General features: G+C 48.1%; 1 protein-coding gene across 5 annotated transcripts in view; it reads right to left on the bottom strand.

Annotated features, from left to right (window-relative positions):
* The window catches only part of WDR54 (WD repeat domain 54), an 86,335-nt gene that overhangs the window by 46,573 nt on the left and 13,505 nt on the right, over positions 1-26,257 (bottom strand). For 3 of the 5 annotated variants that reach the window (XM_069204701.1, XM_069204524.1, XM_069204787.1), the window contains 3 exons: positions 15,247-15,309; positions 8,792-8,858; positions 7,760-7,816 (listed from right to left, as the gene is read on the bottom strand). In XM_069204701.1, the coding sequence (XP_069060802.1) occupies positions 7,760-7,816; positions 8,792-8,858; positions 15,247-15,309 (187 nt within the window). The remainder of the gene's footprint in view (positions 1-7,759; positions 7,817-8,791; positions 8,859-15,246; positions 15,310-26,257) is intronic. The other 2 variants (XM_069204615.1, XM_069204873.1) reach the window with 1 other exon arrangement.

The raw sequence follows: 26,257 nt of genomic DNA, 5'->3' as shown, positions 1-26,257 counted from the left end.
CTGGAACAGAGTTCTTAGTACAGCTTGGCCAACTCTTGCGTGTTGATGTGCAAAGACAGCCACACAGTAGTGCTGGGTAAATGTATGGAGTGGACCATGTAGCAGCTTTACAAATGTCAGTTATGGGTATGTTTCCAAGGAGCCTTTTTTGCGGGTGGAAGAAGGCCTGGGAGGGGCAGGCAAATCTCTTTTAGGTTCAATGAAGCAGGTTTGGATACATTTGGCAATCCATCTGGCTATTCCTGCATTTGATAGAGAATCCCTTGTCCGACCCGAAACCCGGCCCCAGCCCCACTTACCCGGTCCTTCTTCTCCCTGCTCCTGATCCGTGCCCACCCATCCGCACAGCTAGACCGCTGCCTCAACCACGCACATGCATGGTCCAGGCAAGTGTTGTTCCGCTTGCGGACAAAAGGCACACGTGGCTGAGCCCACGTAGTTTAGGCTGTGTCCCGTAGCAGTTAAGTATAGTGTATGGAGTGTAGGCAAGACCCGATTTCCGCAAGTGAGGAAGGTAGCAGACAATATCCTGAATTGGAGGTTGAAGAGGAGTCCATGTGCTCAGGAATGCAGCAAACCTTTCCCACTTTACAGTGCAGCAGGCACGAGTAGTAAGCCTGTGGACCTCTCTGAGGAGAGACATACACTCTAGAGCAGAGGTCTTCAAACTGGGGGGGCCTAGGGGGGCCTGAGGGGATCCCAAGGGGGCACCAGACTCTGGCCAAAGTAAATATTATACAGATAACAGGCCTTTGTTTTAAGCAGAGGCATGTTATTGCAGTTTTAAAAAGGTAACAGTACTTAACTGCAATGTTTAAATAGGTTTAGACATATTTAAACATTGCCATGTTTCTAAAATAATTGTGAAAAATTCTGAGGGGGGCCCAATGATTTTTATTTTTCAACTGGGGGGGCGCGGCATTAAAAAGTTTGGAGACCTCTGCTCTAGAGGGAGGTTAAGATAGCCGAGCTCTAGGAACTCAGGAGCCAGGGCACTAGATTGAGTTGCCTGCGGTTGGTTTGCTTGATCGTGCCCTGACTCTGCATGAGAAGGTTTAGCCTGTTGGGGAGTTTCTCGTTGAGAATCACTGCATCTCTAGAAGGGTCCAGAACCATGGTTTTCTGGCCCATGTGGGAGCCACTAGGACAAGGGGGAATCCGGTTTGCCAAAGCTACCTGACCAAGTACGGAAGGAGTGGGAAAAGAGGAAAAGCATAGGCAAAGATCCTTTACCAAGTCATCGATACAGCATTGCCTGTGAACTGCGAGTGAGGGAACCTGACGGTGAAGCTTTGGCTCTCTGGGCAGTAGAGATGGGCCTTGGGAACCCCCCAGAGTAGGATTTGTGGGTGGAGTTCCCACTCGTGGACTTGTTGCCACATCCTGCTGAGCAGGTCTGCAAAATCGTTGTCTACTCCTGGAAGGTACTCTACCAGAAGGCAAATCAGATGCTGAAGAACCAAATGCTACGCCCTAGAGCTGACAGCTGCAGAGTGTGCTGTCTTGCTTTTGGAGAGAATACATGCTGTCCGTCTTTATCAAAACTACTTTGTGCTGAACCTGGCGAAAGAAAGCCTTGAGCACTAACTGACTGTCCAGAAGCTGGAGGTAAACGATGTGAAGGGCCCCTTGCTGTGGCGACCGTATGCCCCGAATGGTCAGTTGCTGAAGATGTCCCCCAAGTTGGAGAGAAAGGCGTCCCTGGGAACGGTCACCTGCGGAACAGGGCCGGCCCTGCAACAGATTGTTGTTGTTTCACCACTGCAGAGGGTGATACGTACCAGCCCATTTCAACACTAGACCCTCCCACCGACCCCCCGCATGACCACTGTGCTGCGAGGCACTGCTGCAGCAGACGCTGGGGAAGTCCGGCCTGGGGGAGCTATGGCTGTGCAAGAGGCCATCAGTCCGAGGCAGCACATACCTGTTCGGACCATTAACTTAAAGAGGCAGAATCTGATGAAATGTTTGCAGTGTGCCTTACTGGGGTAAACCTTGCCGGTGAGCGTACTGAGTGCAGCCCCAGAAATGACTGAATCTGAAGGAGCTGATTCTGAGACTTGATGTCACGTATAGTGAAGCACAAATTGTGGAGGAGGGGTATACTGGCATGGGTGTACGCGAGACACTGCTGCCTGCTTGCACTCTTGATCAGCCAATCATCCAAGGAGAATACATGAATGCTGCACCTTCGGAAGTGGGCAGCTACTATGGCGAGGCATTTTGTAATTACTCTGGGGGCAGCAGTGACCCCGAATGGCAGTACTTTGAACTAAGTGTTGACCACTGACCACAAAGCGTAGGTAGCGGAGATGAGCAGAGTGGAGAGGTATGTAGGAGTAGGCGTCCTTCAGATCGAGTGCGGACATGAAGGCGCCTTGCTGCAGGAGTAGATTACATCCTGTGGAGGGACCATGTGGAAGTGTTGTGAGAGGATGTATTTGTTGAGGGGCCTGAGGTCGAGAATAGGCCTTGGAGAACCCCCCTTTTTGGGGATCAGAAAGTACAGGGAGTACACCCTCCTTGCGCAGTGCTGCAGTAGGACTGGTTCTATTGCCCCTTTGAGAATGGGCTCCTTGATCTCTTCCTGAAGAAGGTGCTGGTGTTTGTTCAGATGAGAGGGTCTGTCCGTGGGATGGAATATTTGGTGGGGCTGCAGTAAGATCCAGGCAGTAGCATGTTTTATGATTGAAAGGAGGTGACATCCTCTCATCACATGACAAACGCCTGTAGTCTTCCCCGGCAGTGTAGTGGGATTTTGGAGGTGGGCGGAACGGTCACTCCTTTGAGGAGGAGGCTTCTTTGGCTCAGCCTCCTTTGTCCCTCCCCCGTAACTCCCTCTTGAATACCCCAGTGTTGACTGTTTGTGTTGTGGTTGTTGCTGCCACTTGTAGGAGACAGGAAAGCTTGGAAAAGTGGGTTTACTGCCCCTTCGTTCTGTGACCTGCGAAAGGACCCTAGAGGAGTGGAAGTCTGAAGGGCGTACATTGCCTTGGCTGTATCCTGGTCTTTCTTGAGCTTTTCAATCATTTGCTTTACTTGTGGCCAGTCGAACGTCAGGTTCAGCAGATGCTGTTGTACTTATGGCTTAAAGCAAGAGAGACGGGGCCTGGCATGACCACGGACCAGGAGGTCGGCCTTAACTCCCCTGGCCACAATGTCGGCTGCATAGAGAGAACAGCGGATGACGCCATTTGAGATGGTCTTCCTCTCTGTAACCAGCTCTGGCCCACGCTGCCTAAACTCCTCGGGGACGTGTTTGCGCAGTCCCTTCATCTCGTCCCAATGTGCATCGAGAGAATAGGCCAACTGAGATGGGTTTGCACTGTTTGTTCGCCCTAGTCCTGATGATCTGAGACTTGGCTCATTGAATGGCTTATGTACGATCTCAAGCACCACTTTCAGCATCAGGAGGAACTAGAGGGCGACATGGGGCTTTGAAAGTGTTTCGACCAGGAATTCATTGTCTTCCTGGATGATGTGCATATCTACTTTATGAAAAGCCACTGCCCTGTATATAACCTTGTGGTAGGAGGTAGTCTCCTTATCGGGGGACGGAGGTTGCATGGGGGGGGGGGGGGATTTTGTCAGGTACAAATCAGGGTCTTTATCACCTGTGACTCTACATCATAGTCGTCCCATAGGTCGTCTCTGGATTCAGGATCATAGGGACACTGAATGGCATAAATGGATACATCGGGCACCCCTCTCAGTAGAAAGTGTGTGGTGACCCCTCCTATGAAGCAGAAGTGCCATGTATGAGGGCAGTGACGGAGGTGGTGGGAAGGGAGGAGCCCCAGCTGGGGGGGGCCTAGTGCCCCGTCCCTATGTCTGATATGCTTTGGAGGAGGTGGGTCGTCCAGGGCAATTTGTTCCTCAAAGGATAACTTTCTCTTTCTTGGCAGAGTCTCCTGAGGCTTTGATGGTAGCTTAGAGGAGATTTTCACAGTTTGTGGGAGGATGAAAAGCTGCTTTTGATAAGTGTCCCATTTCTCCTGCAAGTCCTAGAAAATATGCTGCTCCGGAGTTGCCAGAGACAGTCATCGATGCCATTTTTGGCTTTGATGCTGACTTCGACGTTGAGTCCTTCTGTGCCAATGTGGACTTTGATGCTGATGTGGGCTTTGATGCCGGTTCAGAGGTCGGTTTCTGGGCTGGAGTCAGTTTCGCCATCCCTTTGATGCCAGAGTCCACAGGCCTGTGAGTTCCACAGAAGGCCGTGGCTTATGTGGGGCCGTTGTGGCTGGAGAAGGGAGTGGTGCTGGCTTCGTAGTCTTTTGTCAGTCACACCCATGGCTTGAAGGTGGTGGTGGACTACCAAACTGTTGATAAGCCACTGGGCCCGATGTCCGACCTCCAATGGGTTGGGGCGGTGCTCTGCCTGTCCATGGGGTCACACGCTTGGGTTGTGGCTGGACCGCGACCATACACACGATGGAAGTCTTCAGGAGATGTTGAACCTCAGAGCCCCAAAGCTGCTCTCCTTCAGATTCGAAGGAGGAGCTTGCCTTCCAAATGGACAACACCAGCTGGGCCTCGGAAGGGCTACACCCTTCCTCTGCCTCAACCTCTTGCTCCCCAAAGAAGTCAAGGTGTCATCTATATGTCGTCTCCATTCCCCGATGGACACAGCTCCACTTATTGGAAGGTCTTCTTTGACCGAAAGGTGAGACAGACTTGGCACCTGGTGTTGTCGTGCTTGATGAGAGGCAGAGATTGCAAACTTGATGGTGGTGAGTCCAGGGGAACTCGGCGTGGCACTGGGGGAAATATTGGAAGGGCTTTCCTCCATCACGGACTTGCTAATCTTATTGAGGGGGCACTAGAGACAAAGGGAGAGAGGCCCCTGGGGGGGGGCCTAGAGGAAGACATTGATGTTAGTGCAGTTGTCGAAGTTCCTTGAACTACGATGAAACAGGATAAGTGAAGATTGTTCCGTAACAATAGGAGTCAAAAAGACCCAGTTGTAGGTGCTTTTGGTCGCCAAATAAGAAACCAATAAATACACGTCCGAACCCAATAGCAGAAAAACACAGTCTTGGAGCCAATGCCTATGCACGTTACCAACCAGAGTCACAGGCGTCACCTGTGACTCGGAAGACTGCTTAGAAGAAAAACAAGCGTCAAACGTCCAAGCCCAGCACTAGATGGCAGAAGCATGCAGAGCACAGGTATCTACAGACACACAGGCTAAGAACAGTCACTTTCTTTGCTGGTACAGAAATAGTTAGAAAGTGCTTTTCTTTTAATATTACTGGATCATAAGACTCCCAAATTCAAACCTATACAGCTAAGGGGAGAGGAAAGGGCAGGAGTTATTCTTCTGGGCCATCACCGACCTCTCAGTTCCTCTGGAGAAAGTCTGTGGCCGGTGGGATTCAGGAGTTTCTGGTTTGTTTATGTACTTGCCTTAGGGTTAGTTACCCTTACTGTCTTCATTCAGACGTATAGCACTCACCAGACCTCTTACATACCACTGTAGCACAACCCAGTCCTTGGGCTTGCAAAGACTCTTACTGAGAGTCCGGCAGAGCAGTAGCCCCACTTGGGATACTGCTGTGTCGGAACTAGACATGCATGGTATCAACCCACCTGGTCTGTCAGGTGCTGGAACAATGGACACAGTTTTACAGACCGGTAATTCTATCTGGTAAAATCAGCAAGAGACCTTCGCTGTATTGCAGTCAAACCTCTGTTCCAGACCCTGCCCCAGCATCTTTGGGCAAGGTGAGAGCATGTATTGTTCCCCCACGACCGGGACACCTTTTTTCCCTTCCCTCCCCTAATCCACCACCCAGCACCTGCCCCCAAACCACATTTACCAACTCCCCTGAGTAGGTGTTCATTCTTCAGAACAGCGTAAAACGTGGCCACAAGGCACTCCTGCGGGGCCAACCGTCCAGATATCACTATAAATGTAATCCCTTCATGACCATGTGAGCAGCATCTCTCAAAAACAGCTGAACAGATTTAAACCAAATAATGAAAAACACGTTTTCTAAGTAAAGTTCTACCTTTCTGCCAAAGTTGGTGTAATTCAATTCAGACATTATTTTTCTATCACTTCCCAAAAATGTCTTTCGGAATTAACTTGAAAAAACTAAATTTTGGGACCCCTCTTTGTATGGTCCCCAGTTTGATGGATCACCCAGAAACTTTCCTGGAAGGCACTGAGATGGATCAACTTTTGTTTCCGAAAGTTTCATGAAACAAAATGTAAAAAAAACTTTTCCTATGGAAACTCTGCCTGAACCCAAACTACAGTGGCAGCCACCACTGTGGCATATATATCTATTCCCCAGCAGCAGCCACGGCACTGAATGCAGAAAAGGCATTAGATAAAGTCTCATCTTTTTCTTTTTGCTCAACAATACAAAAGTGTGATCTTGGCCAATATTATATACAAGTGGTAATGGGCTTTAACAAACAACCCATAGCCAGGATCAGAGCACATTGAATTCTATCTGACAGTTTCTCAATCAGCAAAGGCAGAGGACAAGGCTGTCCCCTCTCCCTCGAACTACTCTGCAAAGCCAATACATTTCAAAACATCACAGGCATATCCTTCCACTCTGGTGCACCTACAACAACAGAATTGCAGACAATGTTCTGGTTTTTACCAGTGAAGGTCAAAATGCCATTCTAGCTCTAGTGCAGGTCATTAACCAGTACTCTGCAACCTCTGGTTACACGCTACACTCTCAATAAGGATAAAGCAGAGGTCTTACCTCTAAATAGACTGTACCACTCGGACAAGATTTCAGGGACGGGTCACCATTAGCAAGCCTCATAACTAAAATACCTTGGTAACTGGTTCATATCCAGCTTAAAAAGACAGAATATTCTAATAAAAAGGTTACTCTATGGAATATACCCAACCGGATAGATGCCGGGTCCTTGAATGTTATATCATGCTAGGGAAAAGGTGAAGCAGTAAACATGAGGATGACCTCTATGGTGAATCCACTATCAAGCATGTTTTTAAAATCATTTCAAAATTCCTTTGGCTTGGCAAAAAATACAGAGTGTCGCTGAAAAACATCACTGGAGAAACACCGGGGAGGTTTTCACTACCAAAGATGCCTTTTCATCTGCCAAGGATCTCACTGGTTCCCTGACATACACCCCAAACCTCCAAACTAGGTAATGATTGAAACAGATTACATTTCCCCACGCTGTACCCTCTTGATACTCACTATGCATCGCTCCTAAGACGAACACTCTAGGCAATTACAGAGAACAAAGTCAAGCTCTCTTGTCACTAGATTAAAACAAATTGAGAGCACACTGATTAAAAGAGGGGTGTGGAATTTATTAAATTACCTACTTGTCCATGGGACAGGTTTCCTCTTAAATCTACTTGTCCTGTAAAAAAAATCTACTTGTCCCTTTGGTGCCAGGTAGTGCGGTGACAAATTATGGGAGCCATCTCATTATGTAAGAGCTCTGATAATAGCCTCTCTGAGAATGAACCTCATGTCTCTTTGGCACCATGAAAACTGAACTTTGGGTGTAAGCCATTCCTCTAGAAGGCCTGGGCTTTAAAAACATATCCAAAATACAGAACGACAACCTTCTATGAGTTTCACTGAAGTGCACGCACAATAAAAGCTCCTGAACTTTGATTTCTATGATTCCTAGAACAACAAAAAAACAATTTCCATACCCAGTTGAAATATATAAATCATCTCAATGGAGACCAAACACATGCTACTCCCTTCCTTACAATGCACAAAAGAAACAAATGTCGAGGACTCACCAACAGAGATGTAGCGTCCCATTGCGGCAGCAATGCCTCGTGCAAACACTGCCTGAGCTGAAAGAGAAGAGACGTGTGGCTGGAGGAACAGTGATGTGCAGAGAGCACCACGAGCCTCTTACAGACCTTACACAGCCACATAGCCAGGTATGGGCTCACAGAGTCTGGCATGGTATACATCACATCACACTAACCAAGAACATTCTCTGTCGTACAACACCAAACAAAATCCTACCCACCAGACACCACCTGCCATCTACAGAGCAGATAAGTACCTTTGCACAGCACGCACCCCCAGCAGACACCACCCAAAAGACCACCTAACCCACCATCCCCCCTTCCACATTCATAGCCAACAGGACTGTGGAGTTGAGCACAGGGTGTGAACTGCTCACTGAGGTTCAGATAACTAGAAAGCTCTCTCTGCTTTCAATCCATACTTTCTGTGGTCACTGAATTTGGGGCAATCTGCTCCAACTACAATGTATTTAAATAAACTCACACTGGGGTGGTAACAAGGAGATAAGGCGCTCACCTGCTGAAATTAATTAATATATATAATCACTAACATCTCCAATGTGCAGACGGTGCACATATAAGGTACCCTCCCTATTGTACCTTAAATAAAACAATCAGGCGGGACTTAATTGTGGACATTTTGATGAGGACTTTTCATATTCTATAGGAGGTTGCAAAACTCCTATAATGCAAGGTGTTGATGGCAATTATTAGAGACTGGAAGGGTGTTGAGGCTTGAGTGAAGGTTTTTCACAAGAGTCGGGGCCTCTCTGATAGAGGATCGTATATTTCTTATGTAGTCCTCAGGCCCCTGCGTGCACGGTCATCTTTAAGTGCCTTGTCCGGGCTTCACCCTCTCTCAGACTGGTCTCAGGAGCACAAACTCACCACATTCAACACCAATGGATACAGGACGCCTCATACCTCACTCATAAATCCACCATCCAATACTTTAGTTTCTTTCCAGGAAGTTACCCCTTTCTGTTAGCAAGAATGTAGTCAATTTACGCCTACCTGGCGGTGCCTCCAGTGCGTCCAGTGCGTGCCAGTAGACCATGATGGAACCGTCGGACTCGTACATCTAAAGGAAGAAAAACGTAAATGCTTTTCAGGTGAGAACCGTCCTAAGAAGCAGTGGAACCTGCAGGATGGAAGAAATGAAAAGGAAGAGCAGGCAGTCGCATTCTGCAGAGCTCATAGAAGCCATGCACGCAAACATTATTTCATTCAGTAACAGGCGTACCTCCCTGCTACTTAAACACAATACCGGGCAGCGTACTCCGTCCACAGCCTCAAGATACATATCCAGGGAAAATCAAGTGTGTGGATATGAGTCGACTTGAAAGCAAACTGAGGGCACAGGCCGGTCCTGAAACTCAAACACCTGGAACTTATCTAGGGGAAATCAAGCGTATGGATATGTGTTGACTGTTGAACGATTACTGAGGGCAGAGGCCGGTCCTCAAACTCAAACACCGGAACATTATCTAGGGAAAGCCAAGCGTAAGTATGTATATCAGTCGACTGTTGAAAGATCACAGAGGGCACAGGCCAGTCCTCAAACGTAAACACCTAAAACTTGTCCAGGGAAAGCTAAGCATATGTATATCAGTCAACTGTTGAAAGATCACAGAGGGCAGAGGCCAGTCCTCAAACGTAAACACCTAAAACATATCCAGGGAAAGTCAAGCGTAAGTATGTATATGAGTCAACTATTGAAACAAAACACAGGGCACAGGCCGGTCCTCAAACTCAAACAACTGAAACTTATCTAGGGAAAGACAACCGTATGGATAGGAGTCAACTGTTGAAAGATTACAGAGCGCAGAGGCCGGTCCTCAAACTCAAATGCCTGGAACTTGTACAGTGTTTTGTAAATGTTGGGAAGTGTAATCCATTAGAGGGGTACACTGCAGGAGCAAAGCGCATGGGCAATCTGTGTGGAAAGAAAGATTAGAACGCAAAACCCGGCCTATGTTTTTCCCGATCTAAGTTTATTAAAGTGGAGGTGGGCGCCAAGACATGAAGTAACATGCAAAGATGGGCAGAGGCAGGCGGGTGCCAAATACTGTAAGTGCTGCACTCATGAAGAAGAACTGTCTAGAGGCCGGGGTCCCAAAGCGAGGGGACACGAGCAGAAGTGTGACTGAGGCTGCTGCTAGTTTACATGCACTAACAGCAGGTTGAGACGCTGATGGAAATCAGAAGCTATTTTTTTTTGTGTGAGTGTCTTACAGATAAATATGTGGCCAGGGTTGTTTCAAGGGAGCTTTGGTCTTGGATGTTTATTTACGCAGGTATCTTCTGGTAGCCTGCAGACAGTGGCTAAGCATATGACCCTTAAATGTATAAGGCGAGGAGGAGAGAGAGGCAGAGTAACGGATGGATACCCAGACATGAGACGAGGTGGAGAGAGGCACAGTAACGGATGGATACCCAGACATGAGACGAGGTGGAGAGAGGCACAGTAACGGATGGATACCCAGACATGAGACGAGGTGGAGAGAGAGGCACGGTTACGGATGGATACCCAGACATGAGATGAGGTGGAGAGAGAGAGGCACAGTAATGGATGGATACCCAGACATGAGACGAGGTGGAGAGAGGCACAGTAACGGATGGATACCCAGACATGAGACGAGGTGGAGAGAGAGGCACAGTAACGGATGGATACCCAGACATGAGACGAGGTGGAGAGAGGCACAGTAACGGATGGATACCCAGACATGAGACGAGGTGGAGAGAGGCACAGTAATGGATGGATACCCAGACATGAGACGAGGTGCAGAGAGAGGCACAGTAACGGATGGATACCCAGACATGAGACGAGGTGGAGAGAGGCACAGTAACGGATGGATACCCAGACATGAGACGAGGTGGAGAGAGAGGCACAGTAACGGATGGATACCCAGACATGAGGGGAGGTGGAGAGAGAGGCACAGTAACAGATGGATACCCAGACATGAGACGAGGATGAGAGAGGGGCACAGTAATGGATGGATACCCAGACATGAGACGAGGTGCAGAGAGAGGCACAGTAACGGATGGATACTCAGACATGAGATGAGGTGGAGAGAGAGGCACAGTAACGGATGGATACCCAGACATGAGGGGAGGTGGAGAGAGAGGCACAGTAACAGATGGATACCCAGACATGAGACGAGGATGAGAGAGACACCCAGACATGAGACGAGATGGAGGGAGAGGCACAGTAACGGATGGATACCCAGACATTAGACGAGGTGGAGAGAGAGTCACAGTAATGGATGGATACCCAGACATGAGACGAGGTGGAGAGAGGCACAGTAACGGATGGATATCCAGACATGAGACGAGGTGGAGAGAGAGGCACGGTTACGGATGGATACCCAGACATGAGATGAGGTGGAGAGAGAGAGGCACAGTAATGGATGGATACCCAGACATGAGACGAGGTGCAGAGAGAGGCACAGTAACGGATGGATACCCAGACATGAGACGAGGTGGAGAGAGAGGCACGGTTACGGATGGATACCCAGACATGAGATGAGGTGGAGAGAGAGAGGCACAGTAATGGATGGATACCCAGACATGAGACGAGGTGCAGAGAGAGGCACAGTAACGGATGGATACCCAGACATGAGACGAGGTGGAGAGAGGCACAGTAACGGATGGATACCCAGACATGAGACGAGGTGGAGAGAGGCACAGTAACGGATGGATACCCAGACATGAGACGAGGTGGAGAGAGAGGCACAGTAACGGATGGATACCCAGACATGAGACGAGGTGCAGAGAAAGAGAGGCACAGTAGCGGATGGATACCCAGACATGAGACGAGGTGCAGAGAAAGAGAGGCACAGTAGCGGATGGATACCCAGACATGAGACGAGGTGCAGAGAAAGAGAGGCACAGTAGCGGATGGATACCCAGACATGAGACGAGGTGCAGAGAAAGAGAGGCACAGTAGCGGATGGATACCCAGACATGAGACGAGGTGGAGAGAGAGGCACAGTTACGGATGGATACCCAGACATGAGACGAGGTGGAGAGAGGCACAGTAACGGATGGATACCCAGACATGAGACGAGGTGCAGAGAAAGAGAGGCACAGTAATGGATGGATACCCAGACATGAGACGAGGTGGAGAGAGAGGCACAGTAACGGATGGATACCCAGACATGAGACGAGGATGAGAGAGGGGCACAGTTACGGATGGATACCCAGACATGAGACGAGGTGGAGAGAGGCACAGTAACGGATGGATACCCAGACATGAGACGAGGTGCAGAGAAAGAGAGGCACAGTAATGGATGGATACCCAGACATGAGACGAGGTGGAGAGAGAGGCACAGTAACAGATGGATACCCAGACATGAGATGAGGTGGAGACAGAGGCACAGTAACGGATGGATACCCAGACCTGAGGGGAGGAGGAGAGAGAGGCACAGTAGCGGATGGATACCCAGACATTAGACGAGATGGAGAGAGGGGCACAGTTACGGATGGATACTCACACATGAGATGAGAAGTAGAGAGAGAGGCACAGTTACGGATGGATACCCAGACATGAAACGAGGTGGAGAGAGGCACAGTAACGGATGGATACCCAGACATGAGATGAGGTGGAGACAGAGGCACAGTAACGGATGGATACCCAGACATGAGGGGAGGAGGAGAGAGAGACACAGTAGCGGATGGATACCCAGACATGAGACAAGGTGGAGAGAGAGGAACAGTAATGGATGGATACCCAGACATGAAGCGAGGTGGAGATAAAGAGGCACAGTAACAGATGGACACCCAGACATGAAGTGGGGTGGAGATAAAGAGGCACAGTAACGGATGGATACCCAGACATGAGACGAGATGGAGGGAGAGGCACAGTAACGGATGGATACCCAGACATTAGACGAGGTGGAGAGAGAGTCACAGTAATGGATGGATACCCAGACATCAGATGAGGTGGAGAGAGAGGCAGAGTAATGGATGGATACCCAGACATGAGACGAGGTGGAGAGAGAGGCACAGTAACAGATGGATACCCAGACATGAGATGAGGTGGATGCAAAGAGACACAGTAACAGATGGATACCCAGACATGAAGCGAGGTGCAGAGAGAGGTACAGCAAGAGATGGATACCCAGACATGAAGTGAGGTGGAGAGAGAGAGGCACAGTAACGGATGGATACCCAGACATGAGACGAGGTGCAGCGAGAGGCACAGTAAAGGATGGATACTCAGACATGAGATGAGATGGAGAGAGAGGCACAGTAACGGATGGATACCCAGACAAGAGTCGAGGAGGAGAGAGAGGCACAGTAACGGATGGATTCTCACATGAGATGAGGTGGAGAGAGAGGCACAGTAAATGAGGGATACCCAGATATGAGATGAGGTGGAGAGAGGCACATTAACGGATGGATACCCAGACATGAGATGAGGTGGAGAGAGAGAGGCACAGTAACAGATGGATACCAGACATGAAGCGAGGTGGAGAGAGAGAGAGGCACAGTAACTGATGGATACCCAGACATGGGATGAGGTGGAGAGAGGCACAGTAACGGATGGATACCCAGACATGAGATGAGGTGGAGAGAGAGAGGCACAGTAACGGATGGATACCCAGACAAGAGACGAGGTGGAGCGAGAGGCACAGTAACGGATGGATATCCAGACATGAAGCGAGGTGGAGAAAGAGAGGCACAGTAACGGATGGATACCCAGACATGAAGCGAGGTGGAGAAAGAGAGGCACAGTAACGGATGGATACCCAGACATGAGACGAGGTGGAGAAAGAGAGGCACAGTAACGGATGGATACCCAGACATGAGACGAGGTGGAGTAAGAGAGGCACAGTAACGGATGGATACCCAGACATGAGAAGAGGTGGCGAGAGGGGTACAGTAACAGATGGATACCCAGACATGAGATAAGGGTGAGAGAGAGGCACAGTAATGGATGAATACCCAGACATGAAGCGAGGTGGAGAAAGAGAGGCACAGTAACGGATGGATACCCAGACATGAGGCGAGGTGGAGAGAGAGGCACAGTAACAGATGGATACCCAGACATGAGATGAGGTGGAGAGAGAGGCACAGTAACGGATGGATACCCAGACATGAGATGAGGTGGAGAAAGAGAGGCACAGTAACGGATGGATACCCAGACATGAGGCGAGGTGGAGAGAGAGGCACAGTAACAGATGGATACCCAGACATGAGATGAGGTGGAGAGAGAGGCACAGTAACGGATGGATACCCAGACATGAGACGAGGTGGAGAGAGGCACAGTAACGGATGGATACCCAGACATGAGACGAGGTGGAGAGAGGCACAGTAACGGATGGATACCCAGACATGAGACGAGGTGGAGAGAGAGGCACGGTTACGGATGGATACCCAGACATGAGACGAGGTGGAGAGAGGCACAGTAACAGATGGATACCCAGACATGAGACAAGGTGGAGAGAGAGGCACAGTAGTGGATGGATACCCAGACATGAGACGAGGAGAAGAGAGAGGCAGAGTAACGGATGGATACCCAGACATGAGACGAGGTGGAGAGAGAGGCACAGTAGCGGTTGGATACCCAGACATGAGACAAGGTAGAGAGAGAAGCACAGTAACGGATGGATACCCAGACATGAGACGAGGTGGAGAGAGAGGCACAGTAAAGGATGGATACTCAGACATAAAGTGAGGTGGAGAAAGGGGCTCTGTATCTGGCTGAGGCTGAGAGACGGAGTGCAGTGGAGGAATTCCCAGTAGCTAGTGTTTGCCCTGAGAAGACGTAGAGGAGGCAGGTGCACGGTATCTGTTGGGTGCCAAGAGATGAAACAGGGCAGAGAGAAATACACAGAAACTAGTGAACACTTAGGCATGAAGTGGAGAGGTGCACAGTATCTGGTGGGTGCAAAGACATGAAATTGGCAACACTGAGAATGAATCTAAATAGCAGATTTCCATATATGCTGTAGGGCAGAGATGGACACTTCCTGGTTGGTAACCAGCATGGAGGGAGGATGGCCGGGGAAAGTGGCAAGGGCAGAAACACGCACAGTAGCAGTTGGGTGCCAAGGTATGAAATTACCGAGCTGAGAAGTGGGAAGCAAGGTTACAAAGAGGCCCAGGAGGCTGATTTCAAGGTTCTTTTTGCCATGAGATGTATAAAGAACAGAACAAAAGTCAACTTAGTGCAAGAGTAAATAGTGAATGCATTGAACACATCTACTGGGTTGAGCAGCAACTGCAAAACACTTAGAAAACATGCAACTGAGAAACATTCCACACACTCCCAAGCACCCCACCCAGTTCTTATTCCTAACTCACACTTGTCAATTGGTCTGTTATGCTAACACCAAATAGTGGCACATGAGAAGTGCAGCAAATCCAGCAGGGTTTGTCATTCATCCACTCTCATCCCAGCAAGTCTTCCTTTAACCCATTCTTCTACTGAAGAGGGGGGGTGCACACGCAGCACTTCCTACCTGAATGCCCTTCTGGGAGGTGAGGACCAGCAGGACTCGATACGGCAGGACACACCAGGATGCCTGTAAGGTAAGTGAGGTGATCAGAAACACCGGAGAGTTGACATCCATTCAGCATCACGAGACAAAGACAGACTGGGTGCAAGGCATAGAGGGGCAAACTTGAGGAGGTCTCACTCTGCCATGATATTTAATTGAGGAATAATTATTTAAATCCTCTACAGTCCATCCAGGAGTGACAGTATTAAGAATGCCCTCACCTCGCATTCAAAGAAATCATAAACAGAAATGAAATGAGGAACCAGTCTTGATTGCATGAAGATGGAACTGGCCAGCTCCATCTTCAGCCACCCTTTTCATTTTCAGACTTGTGACTTCTCTATCTCGTGACATGACCTCACTAGGGACATCTATTCATATACCCCTCGATCTCATGACATAACCTCACTAGGGACATCTATTCATATACCCCTCGATATCGATGACATGACCTCACTAGGGACATCTATTCATACACCCCTCGATCTCATGACATGACCTCACTAGGGACATCTATTTACACACCCCTCTATCTCATGACATGCCCTCACTAGGGACATCTAGTCACACACCTTCCATCTCATGACATGACCTCACTAGGGACATCTATTCATACACCCCTCGATCTCATGACATGACCTCACTAGGCACATCTATTCAGACACCCCTCGAATTCATGACATGACCTCACTAGGGACATCTATTCATGTACCCCTCGATCTCATGACATGACCTCACTAGGGATATCTATTCATGTACCACTCGATCTCATGACATGACCTCACTAGGAACATCTATTCATATACCCCTCGATCTCAGACATGATCTCACTAGGGACATCTATTCATACACCCCTCGATCTCATGACATGACCTCACTAGGGACATCTATTCATATACCCCTTGATCTCATGACATGATCTCACTAGGGACATCTATTCATATACCCCTCGATCTCATGACATGATCTCACTAGGGACATCTATTCATATACCCCTCGATCTCATGACATGACCTCACTAGGGACATCTATTCATATACCCCTCGATCTCATGACATGATCTCACTAGGGACATCTATTCATACACCCCTCGATCTCATGACATGACCTCACTAGGGACATCTATTCACACACCCCTCGATCTCATGACATGACCTCACTAGGGACATCTATTCACACACCCCTCCGTCTCATTACATGACCTCATTAGGGACATCTATTCATACACCCCTCGAATTCATGACATGACCCCACTAGGGACATCTATTCATGTACCCCTCGATCTCATGACATGACCTCACTAGGGACATCTATTCATATACCCCTCGATCTCATGACATGATCTCACTAGGGACATCTATTCATACACCCCTCGATCTCATGACATGACCTCACTAGGGACATCTATTCATACAACCCTCGATCTCATGGCATGACCTCACTAGGGACATTTATTCACACACCCCAGGATCTCATGACATGACCTCACTAGGGAAATTTTTTCATACAACCCTCGATCTCATGACATGACCTCACTAGACACATCTATTCTCACACACCCCAGGATCTCATGACATGACCTCACTAGGGACATTTTTTCATACAACCCTCGATCTCATGACATGACCTCACTAGACACATCTATTCTCACACCCCTCGATCTCATGACATGACCTCACTATGGACATCTATTCACACACCCCTCAATCTCATGACATGACCTCACTAGGGACATCTATTCACACACCCCTCCATCTAATGACATGACCTCACTATGGACATCTATTAACACACCCCTCCGTCTTATGACATGACATCACTAGAGACATCTATTCACACTCCCCTCGATCTCATGACATGACCTCACTAGGGACATCTATTCACACACCCCTTGACCACATGACATGACCTCACTAGGTACACCTATTCACACACCCCTCTGTCTCATGACATGACCTCACTAGGGACATCTATTCACACACCCCTTGATCTCATGACATGATCTCACTATGGACATCTATTCACACACCCCTCAATCTCATGACATGACCTCACTAGGGACATTTATTCACACACCCCACGATCTCATGACATGACCTCACTAGGGACATCTATTCACACACCCCTTGACCACATGACATGACCTCACTAGGGACACCTATTTACACACCCCTCTGTCTCATGACATGACCTCACTAGGGACATCTATTCATATACCCCTCGATCTCATGACATGACCTCACTAGGGACATCTATTCATACACCCCTCGATCTCATGACATGACCTCACTAGGGACATCTATTTACACACCCCTCGATCTCATGACATGACCTCACTAGGGACATCTATTCATACACCTTCCATCTCATGACATGACCTCACTAGGGACATCTATTCACACACCCCTCCGTCTCATGACATGACCTCACTAGGGACATCTATTCACACACCCCTCCGTCTCATGACATGACTCCACTAGGGACATCTATTCACATACCCCTCCATCTCATGACCTTACTAGGGACATCTATTCATATACCCCTCGATCTCATGACATGACCTCACTAGAGACATCTATTCAGATACCACTCGATCTCATGACATGACCTCACTAGGGACATCTAGTCACACACCCCTCCATCTCATGACATGACCTCCCTGAGGATAAGTATTCACACACCCCTCCATCTCATGAAATCACCTCACTAGGGACATCTATTCATACACCCCTCGTTCTCATGACATGACCTCACTAGGGACATCTATTCACACACCCCTCGATCTCATGACAAGACCTCACTAGGGATATCGATTCACGCACCCCTCGATCTCATGACATGACCTCACTAGGGACATCTATTCACACACCCCTCGATCTCATGACATGACCTCACTAGGGACATCTATTCACACACCCCTCCATCTAATGACATGACCTCACTATGGACATCTATTAACACACCCCTCCGTCTTATGACATGACATCACTAGAGACATCTATCCACACTCCCCTCGATCTCATGACATGACCTCACTAGGGACATCTATTCATACACCCCTGGATCTCATGAAATGACCTCACTAGGGACATCTATTCTCACTCGCCTCGATCTCATGACATGACCTCACTAGGGACATCTATTCACACACCCCTCCGCCTCATGGCATGACCTCACTAGGGACATCAATTCACACTCCCCTCCATCTCATGACATGACCTCACTAAGGACATCCATTCATACCGCTCGATCTCATGACATGACCTCACTATGGACATCTATTCACACACTCCTCATTCTCATGACATGACCTCACTAAGGACATCTATTCACACATCCCTCGATCTCATGACATGACCTCACTAGGGACATCTATTCACACATCCCTCGATCTCATGAGATGACCTCACTAGGGACATCTATTCATACAACCCTCGATCTCATGACATGACCTCACTAGGGACATCTATTCACACACTCCCCCATCTAATGACATGACCTCACTATGGACATCTATTAACACACCCCTCCGTCTTATGACATGACATCAGTAGAGACATCTATCCACACTCCCCTCGATCTCATGACATGACCTCACTAGGGACATCTATTCATACACCCCTGGATCTCATGACATGACCTCACTAGGGACATCTATTCTCACTCGCCTCGATCTCATGACATGACCTCACTAGGGACATCTATTCACACAACCCTCCATCTCATGCCATGACCTCACTATGGACATCTATTCACACACCCCTCCCTCCGCCTCATGGTATGACCTCACTAGGGACATCAATTCACACTCCCCTCCATCTCATGACATGACCTCACTAAGGACATCTATTCATACCGCTCGATCTCATGACATGACCTTACTAGGGACATCTATTCATACCACTCGATCTCATGACATGACCTCACTAGGGACATCTATTCGCACACCCCTCCATCTCATTACATGACCTCACTAGGGACATCTATTTGCACACCCCTCTGTCTCATGACATGACCTCACTAGGGACATCTATTCATTTACCCCTCGATCTCATGACATGACCTCACTAGGGACATCTATTCATATACCCCTCGATCTCATGACATGAACTCACTAGGGACATCTATTCACACACCCCTCGATCTCATGACATGACCTCACTAGGGACATCTATTTACACACCCCTCGATCTCATGGCATGACCTCACTAGGGACATCTAGTCACACACCTTCCATCTCATGACATGACCTCACTAGGGACATCTAGTCACACACCCCTCCATCTCATGACATGACATCACTAGGTACATCTATTCATACACCCCTCGATCTCATGACATGACCTCACTAGGCACATCTATTCATACACCCCTCGAATTCATGACATGACCTCACTAGGGACATCTATTCATGTACCCCTCGATCTCATGACATGACCTCACTAGGGACATCTATTCATATACCCCTCGATCTCATGACATGACCTCACTAGGGACATCTATTCATACACCCCTCGATCTCATAAAATAACCTCACTAGGGACATCTATTCATACACCCCTCGATCTCATGACATGACCTCACTAGGGACATCTATTCACACACCCCTCCGTCTCATTACATGACCTCACTAGGGACATCTATTTGCACACCCCTCTGTCTCATGACATGACCTCACTAGGGACATCTAGTGATATACCCCTCGATCTCATGACATGACCTCACTAGGGACATCTATTCATATACCCCTCGATCTCATGACATGAACTCACTAGGGACATCTATTCACACACCCCTCGATCTCATGACATGACCTCACTAGGGACATCTATTCACACACCCCTTGATCTCATGACATGACCTCACTAGGGACATCTATTCACACACCCCTCCGTCTCATGACATGACCTCACTAGGTACATCTATTCATACACCCCTCCATCTCATGCCATGACCTCACTATGGACATCTATTCACACACCCCTCCGCCTCATGGCATGACCTCACTAGGGACATCTATTCACACACCCCTCCATCTCATGCTAGGACCTCACTAGGCACATCTATTCATACACCCCTCGAATTCATGACATGACCTCACTAGGGACATCTATTCATGTACCCCTCGATCTCATGACATGACCTCACTAGGGACATCTATTCATGTACCCCTCGATCTCATGACATGACCTCACTAGGGACATCTATTCATATAGCCCTCGATCTCATGACATGACATCACTAGGGACATCTATTCATACACCCCTCGATCTCATAACATGACCTCACTAGGGACATCTATTCATAAACCCCTCGATCTCATGACATGACCTCACTAGGGACATCTATTTACACACCCCTCAATCTCATGACATGACCTCACTATGGACATCTATTCACACACCCCTCCACCTCATGACATGACCTCACTAGGGACATCTATTCACACACCCCTCCGTCTCATTACATGACTTCATTAGGGACATCTATTCATATACCCCTCCGTCTCATGACATGACCTCACTAGGGACATCTATTCATATACCCCTCCGTCTCATGACATGACCTCACTATGGACATCTATTCACACACCCCTCAATCTCATGACATGACCTCACTAGGGACATCTATTCACACACCCCTCCATCTAATGACATGACCTCACTATGGACATCTATTAACACACCCCTCCGTCTTATGACATGACATCACTAGAGACATCTATTCACACTCCCCTCGATCTCATGACATGACCTCACTAGGGACATCTATTCATACAACCCTCGATCTCATGACATGACTTCACTAGGGACATCTATTCATACACCCCTCGATCTCATGACATGACCTCACTAGGGGCATCTATTTACACACCCCTCAATCTCATGACATGACCTCACTTGGGACATTTATTCACACACCCCACGATCTCATGACATGACCTCACTAGGGACATCTATTCACACACCCCTTGACCACATGACATGACCTCACTAGGGACACCTATTCACACATCCCTCTGTCTCATGACATGACCTCACTAGGGACATCTATTCACACACCCCTCAATCTCATGACATGATCTCACTATGGACATCTATTCACCCCCCCCCTCAATCTCATGACATGACCTCACTAGGGACATCTATTCATACACCCCTCGATCTCATGACATGGCCTCACTAGGGACATCTATTTACACACCCCTCGATCTCATGACATGACCTCACTAGGGACACCTATTCACACACCTTCCATCTCATGACATGACCTCACTAGGGACATCTATTCACACACCCCTCCGTCTCATGACATGACCTCACTAGGGACATCTATTTACACCCCCCTCTGTCTCATTACACAACCTCACTAGGCACATCTATTCATACACCCCTCGAATTCATGACATGACCTCACTAGGGACATCTATTCATGTACCCCTCGATCTCATGACATGACCTCACTAGGGACATCTATTCATATACCCCTCGATCTCATGACATGATCTCACTAGGGACATCTATTCATACACCCCTCGATCTCATGACATGACCTCACTAGGGACATCTATTCATACAACCCTCGATCTCATGGCATGACCTCACTAGGGACATTTATTCACACACCCCAGGATCTCATGACATGACCTCACTAGGGAAATTTTTTCATACAACCCTCGATCTCATGACATGACCTCACTAGACACATCTATTCTCACACACCCCAGGATCTCATGACATGACCTCACTAGGGACATTTTTTCATACAACCCTCGATCTCATGACATGACCTCACTAGACACATCTATTCTCACACCCCTCGATCTCATGACATGACCTCACTATGGACATCTATTCACACACCCCTCAATCTCATGACATGACCTCACTAGGGACATCTATTCACACACCCCTCCATCTAATGACATGACCTCACTATGGACATCTATTAACACACCCCTCCGTCTTATGACATGACATCACTAGAGACATCTATTCACACTCCCCTCGATCTCATGACATGACCTCACTAGGGACATCTATTCACACACCCCTTGACCACATGACATGACCTCACTAGGTACACCTATTCACACACCCCTCTGTCTCATGACATGACCTCACTAGGGACATCTATTCACACACCCCTTGATCTCATGACATGATCTCACTATGGACATCTATTCACACACCCCTCAATCTCATGACATGACCTCACTAGGGACATTTATTCACACACCCCACGATCTCATGACATGACCTCACTAGGGACATCTATTCACACACCCCTTGACCACATGACATGACCTCACTAGGGACACCTATTTACACACCCCTCTGTCTCATGACATGACCTCACTAGGGACATCTATTCATATACCCCTCGATCTCATGACATGACCTCACTAGGGACATCTATTCATACACCCCTCGATCTCATGACATGACCTCACTAGGGACATCTATTTACACACCCCTCGATCTCATGACATGACCTCACTAGGGACATCTATTCATACACCTTCCATCTCATGACATGACCTCACTAGGGACATCTATTCACACACCCCTCCGTCTCATGACATGACCTCACTAGGGACATCTATTCACACACCCCTCCGTCTCATGACATGACTCCACTAGGGACATCTATTCACATACCCCTCCATCTCATGACCTTACTAGGGACATCTATTCATATACCCCTCGATCTCATGACATGACCTCACTAGAGACATCTATTCAGATACCACTCGATCTCATGACATGACCTCACTAGGGACATCTAGTCACACACCCCTCCATCTCATGACATGACCTCCCTGAGGATAAGTATTCACACACCCCTCCATCTCATGAAATCACCTCACTAGGGACATCTATTCATACACCCCTCGTTCTCATGACATGACCTCACTAGGGACATCTATTCACACACCCCTCGATCTCATGACAAGACCTCACTAGGGATATCGATTCACGCACCCCTCGATCTCATGACATGACCTCACTAGGGACATCTATTCACACACCCCTCGATCTCATGACATGACCTCACTAGGGACATCTATTCACACACCCCTCCATCTAATGACATGACCTCACTATGGACATCTATTAACACACCCCTCCGTCTTATGACATGACATCACTAGAGACATCTATCCACACTCCCCTCGATCTCATGACATGACCTCACTAGGGACATCTATTCATACACCCCTGGATCTCATGAAATGACCTCACTAGGGACATCTATTCTCACTCGCCTCGATCTCATGACATGACCTCACTAGGGACATCTATTCACACACCCCTCCGCCTCATGGCATGACCTCACTAGGGACATCAATTCACACTCCCCTCCATCTCATGACATGACCTCACTAAGGACATCCATTCATACCGCTCGATCTCATGACATGACCTCACTATGGACATCTATTCACACACTCCTCATTCTCATGACATGACCTCACTAAGGACATCTATTCACACATCCCTCGATCTCATGACATGACCTCACTAGGGACATCTATTCACACATCCCTCGATCTCATGAGATGACCTCACTAGGGACATCTATTCAAACAACCCTCGATCTCATGACATGACCTCACTAGGGACATCTATTCACACACTCCCCCATCTAATGACATGACCTCACTATGGACATCTATTAACACACCCCTCCGTCTTATGACATGACATCAGTAGAGACATCTATCCACACTCCCCTCGATCTCATGACATGACCTCACTAGGGACATCTATTCATACACCCCTGGATCTCATGACATGACCTCACTAGGGACATCTATTCTCACTCGCCTCGATCTCATGACATGACCTCACTAGGGACATCTATTCACACAACCCTCCATCTCATGCCATGACCTCACTATGGACATCTATTCACACACCCCTCCCTCCGCCTCATGGTATGACCTCACTAGGGACATCAATTCACACTCCCCTCCATCTCATGACATGACCTCACTAAGGACATCTATTCATACCGCTCGATCTCATGACATGACCTTACTAGGGACATCTATTCATACCACTCGATCTCATGACATGACCTCACTAGGGACATCTATTCGCACACCCCTCCATCTCATTACATGACCTCACTAGGGACATCTATTTGCACACCCCTCTGTCTCATGACATGACCTCACTAGGGACATCTATTCATTTACCCCTCGATCTCATGACATGACCTCACTAGGGACATCTATTCATATACCCCTCGATCTCATGACATGAACTCACTAGGGACATCTATTCACACACCCCTCGATCTCATGACATGACCTCACTAGGGACATCTATTTACACACCCCTCGATCTCATGGCATGACCTCACTAGGGACATCTAGTCACACACCTTCCATCTCATGACATGACCTCACTAGGGACATCTAGTCACACACCCCTCCATCTCATGACATGACATCACTAGGTACATCTATTCATACACCCCTCGATCTCATGACATGACCTCACTAGGCACATCTATTCATACACCCCTCGAATTCATGACATGACCTCACTAGGGACATCTATTCATGTACCCCTCGATCTCATGACATGACCTCACTAGGGACATCTATTCATATACCCCTCGATCTCATGACATGACCTCACTAGGGACATCTATTCATACATCCCTCGATCTCATAAAATAACCTCACTAGGGACATCTATTCATACACCCCTCGATCTCATGACATGACCTCACTAGGGACATCTATTCACACACCCCTCCGTCTCATTACATGACCTCACTAGGGACATCTATTTGCACACCCCTCTGTCTCATGACATGACCTCACTAGGGACATCTAGTGATATACCCCTCGATCTCATGACATGACCTCACTAGGGACATCTATTCATATACCCCTCGATCTCATGACATGAACTCACTAGGGACATCTATTCACACACCCCTCGATCTCATGACATGACCTCACTAGGGACATCTATTCACACACCCCTTGATCTCATGACATGACCTCACTAGGGACATCTATTCACACACCCCTCCGTCTCATGACATGACCTCACTAGGTACATCTATTCATACACCCCTCCATCTCATGCCATGACCTCACTATGGACATCTATTCACACACCCCTCCGCCTCATGGCATGACCTCACTAGGGACATCTATTCACACACCCCTCCATCTCATGCTAGGACCTCACTAGGCACATCTATTCATACACCCCTCGAATTCATGACATGACCTCACTAGGGACATCTATTCATGTACCCCTCGATCTCATGACATGACCTCACTAGGGACATCTATTCATGTACCCCTCGATCTCATGACATGACCTCACTAGGGACATCTATTCATATAGCCCTCGATCTCATGACATGACATCACTAGGGACATCTATTCATACACCCCTCGATCTCATAACATGACCTCACTAGGGACATCTATTCATAAACCCCTCGATCTCATGACATGACCTCACTAGGGACATCTATTTACACACCCCTCAATCTCATGACATGACCTCACTATGGACATCTATTCACACACCCCTCCACCTCATGACATGACCTCACTAGGGACATCTATTCACACACCCCTCCGTCTCATTACATGACTTCATTAGGGACATCTATTCATATACCCCTCCGTCTCATGACATGACCTCACTAGGGACATCTATTCATATACCCCTCCGTCTCATGACATGACCTCACTATGGACATCTATTCACACACCCCTCAATCTCATGACATGACCTCACTAGGGACATCTATTCACACACCCCTCCATCTAATGACATGACCTCACTATGGACATCTATTAACACACCCCTCCGTCTTATGACATGACATCACTAGAGACATCTATTCACACTCCCCTCGATCTCATGACATGACCTCACTAGGGACATCTATTCATACAACCCTCGATCTCATGACATGACTTCACTAG

Source organism: Pleurodeles waltl, chromosome 1_1, assembly GCF_031143425.1.
Source record: "Pleurodeles waltl isolate 20211129_DDA chromosome 1_1, aPleWal1.hap1.20221129, whole genome shotgun sequence".
Taxonomy (NCBI): Eukaryota; Metazoa; Chordata; class Amphibia; order Caudata; family Salamandridae; genus Pleurodeles; species Pleurodeles waltl.
The sequence above is the reverse complement of the archived record's forward strand: the minus strand, read 5'-3'. Positions and strand labels throughout refer to the sequence as shown.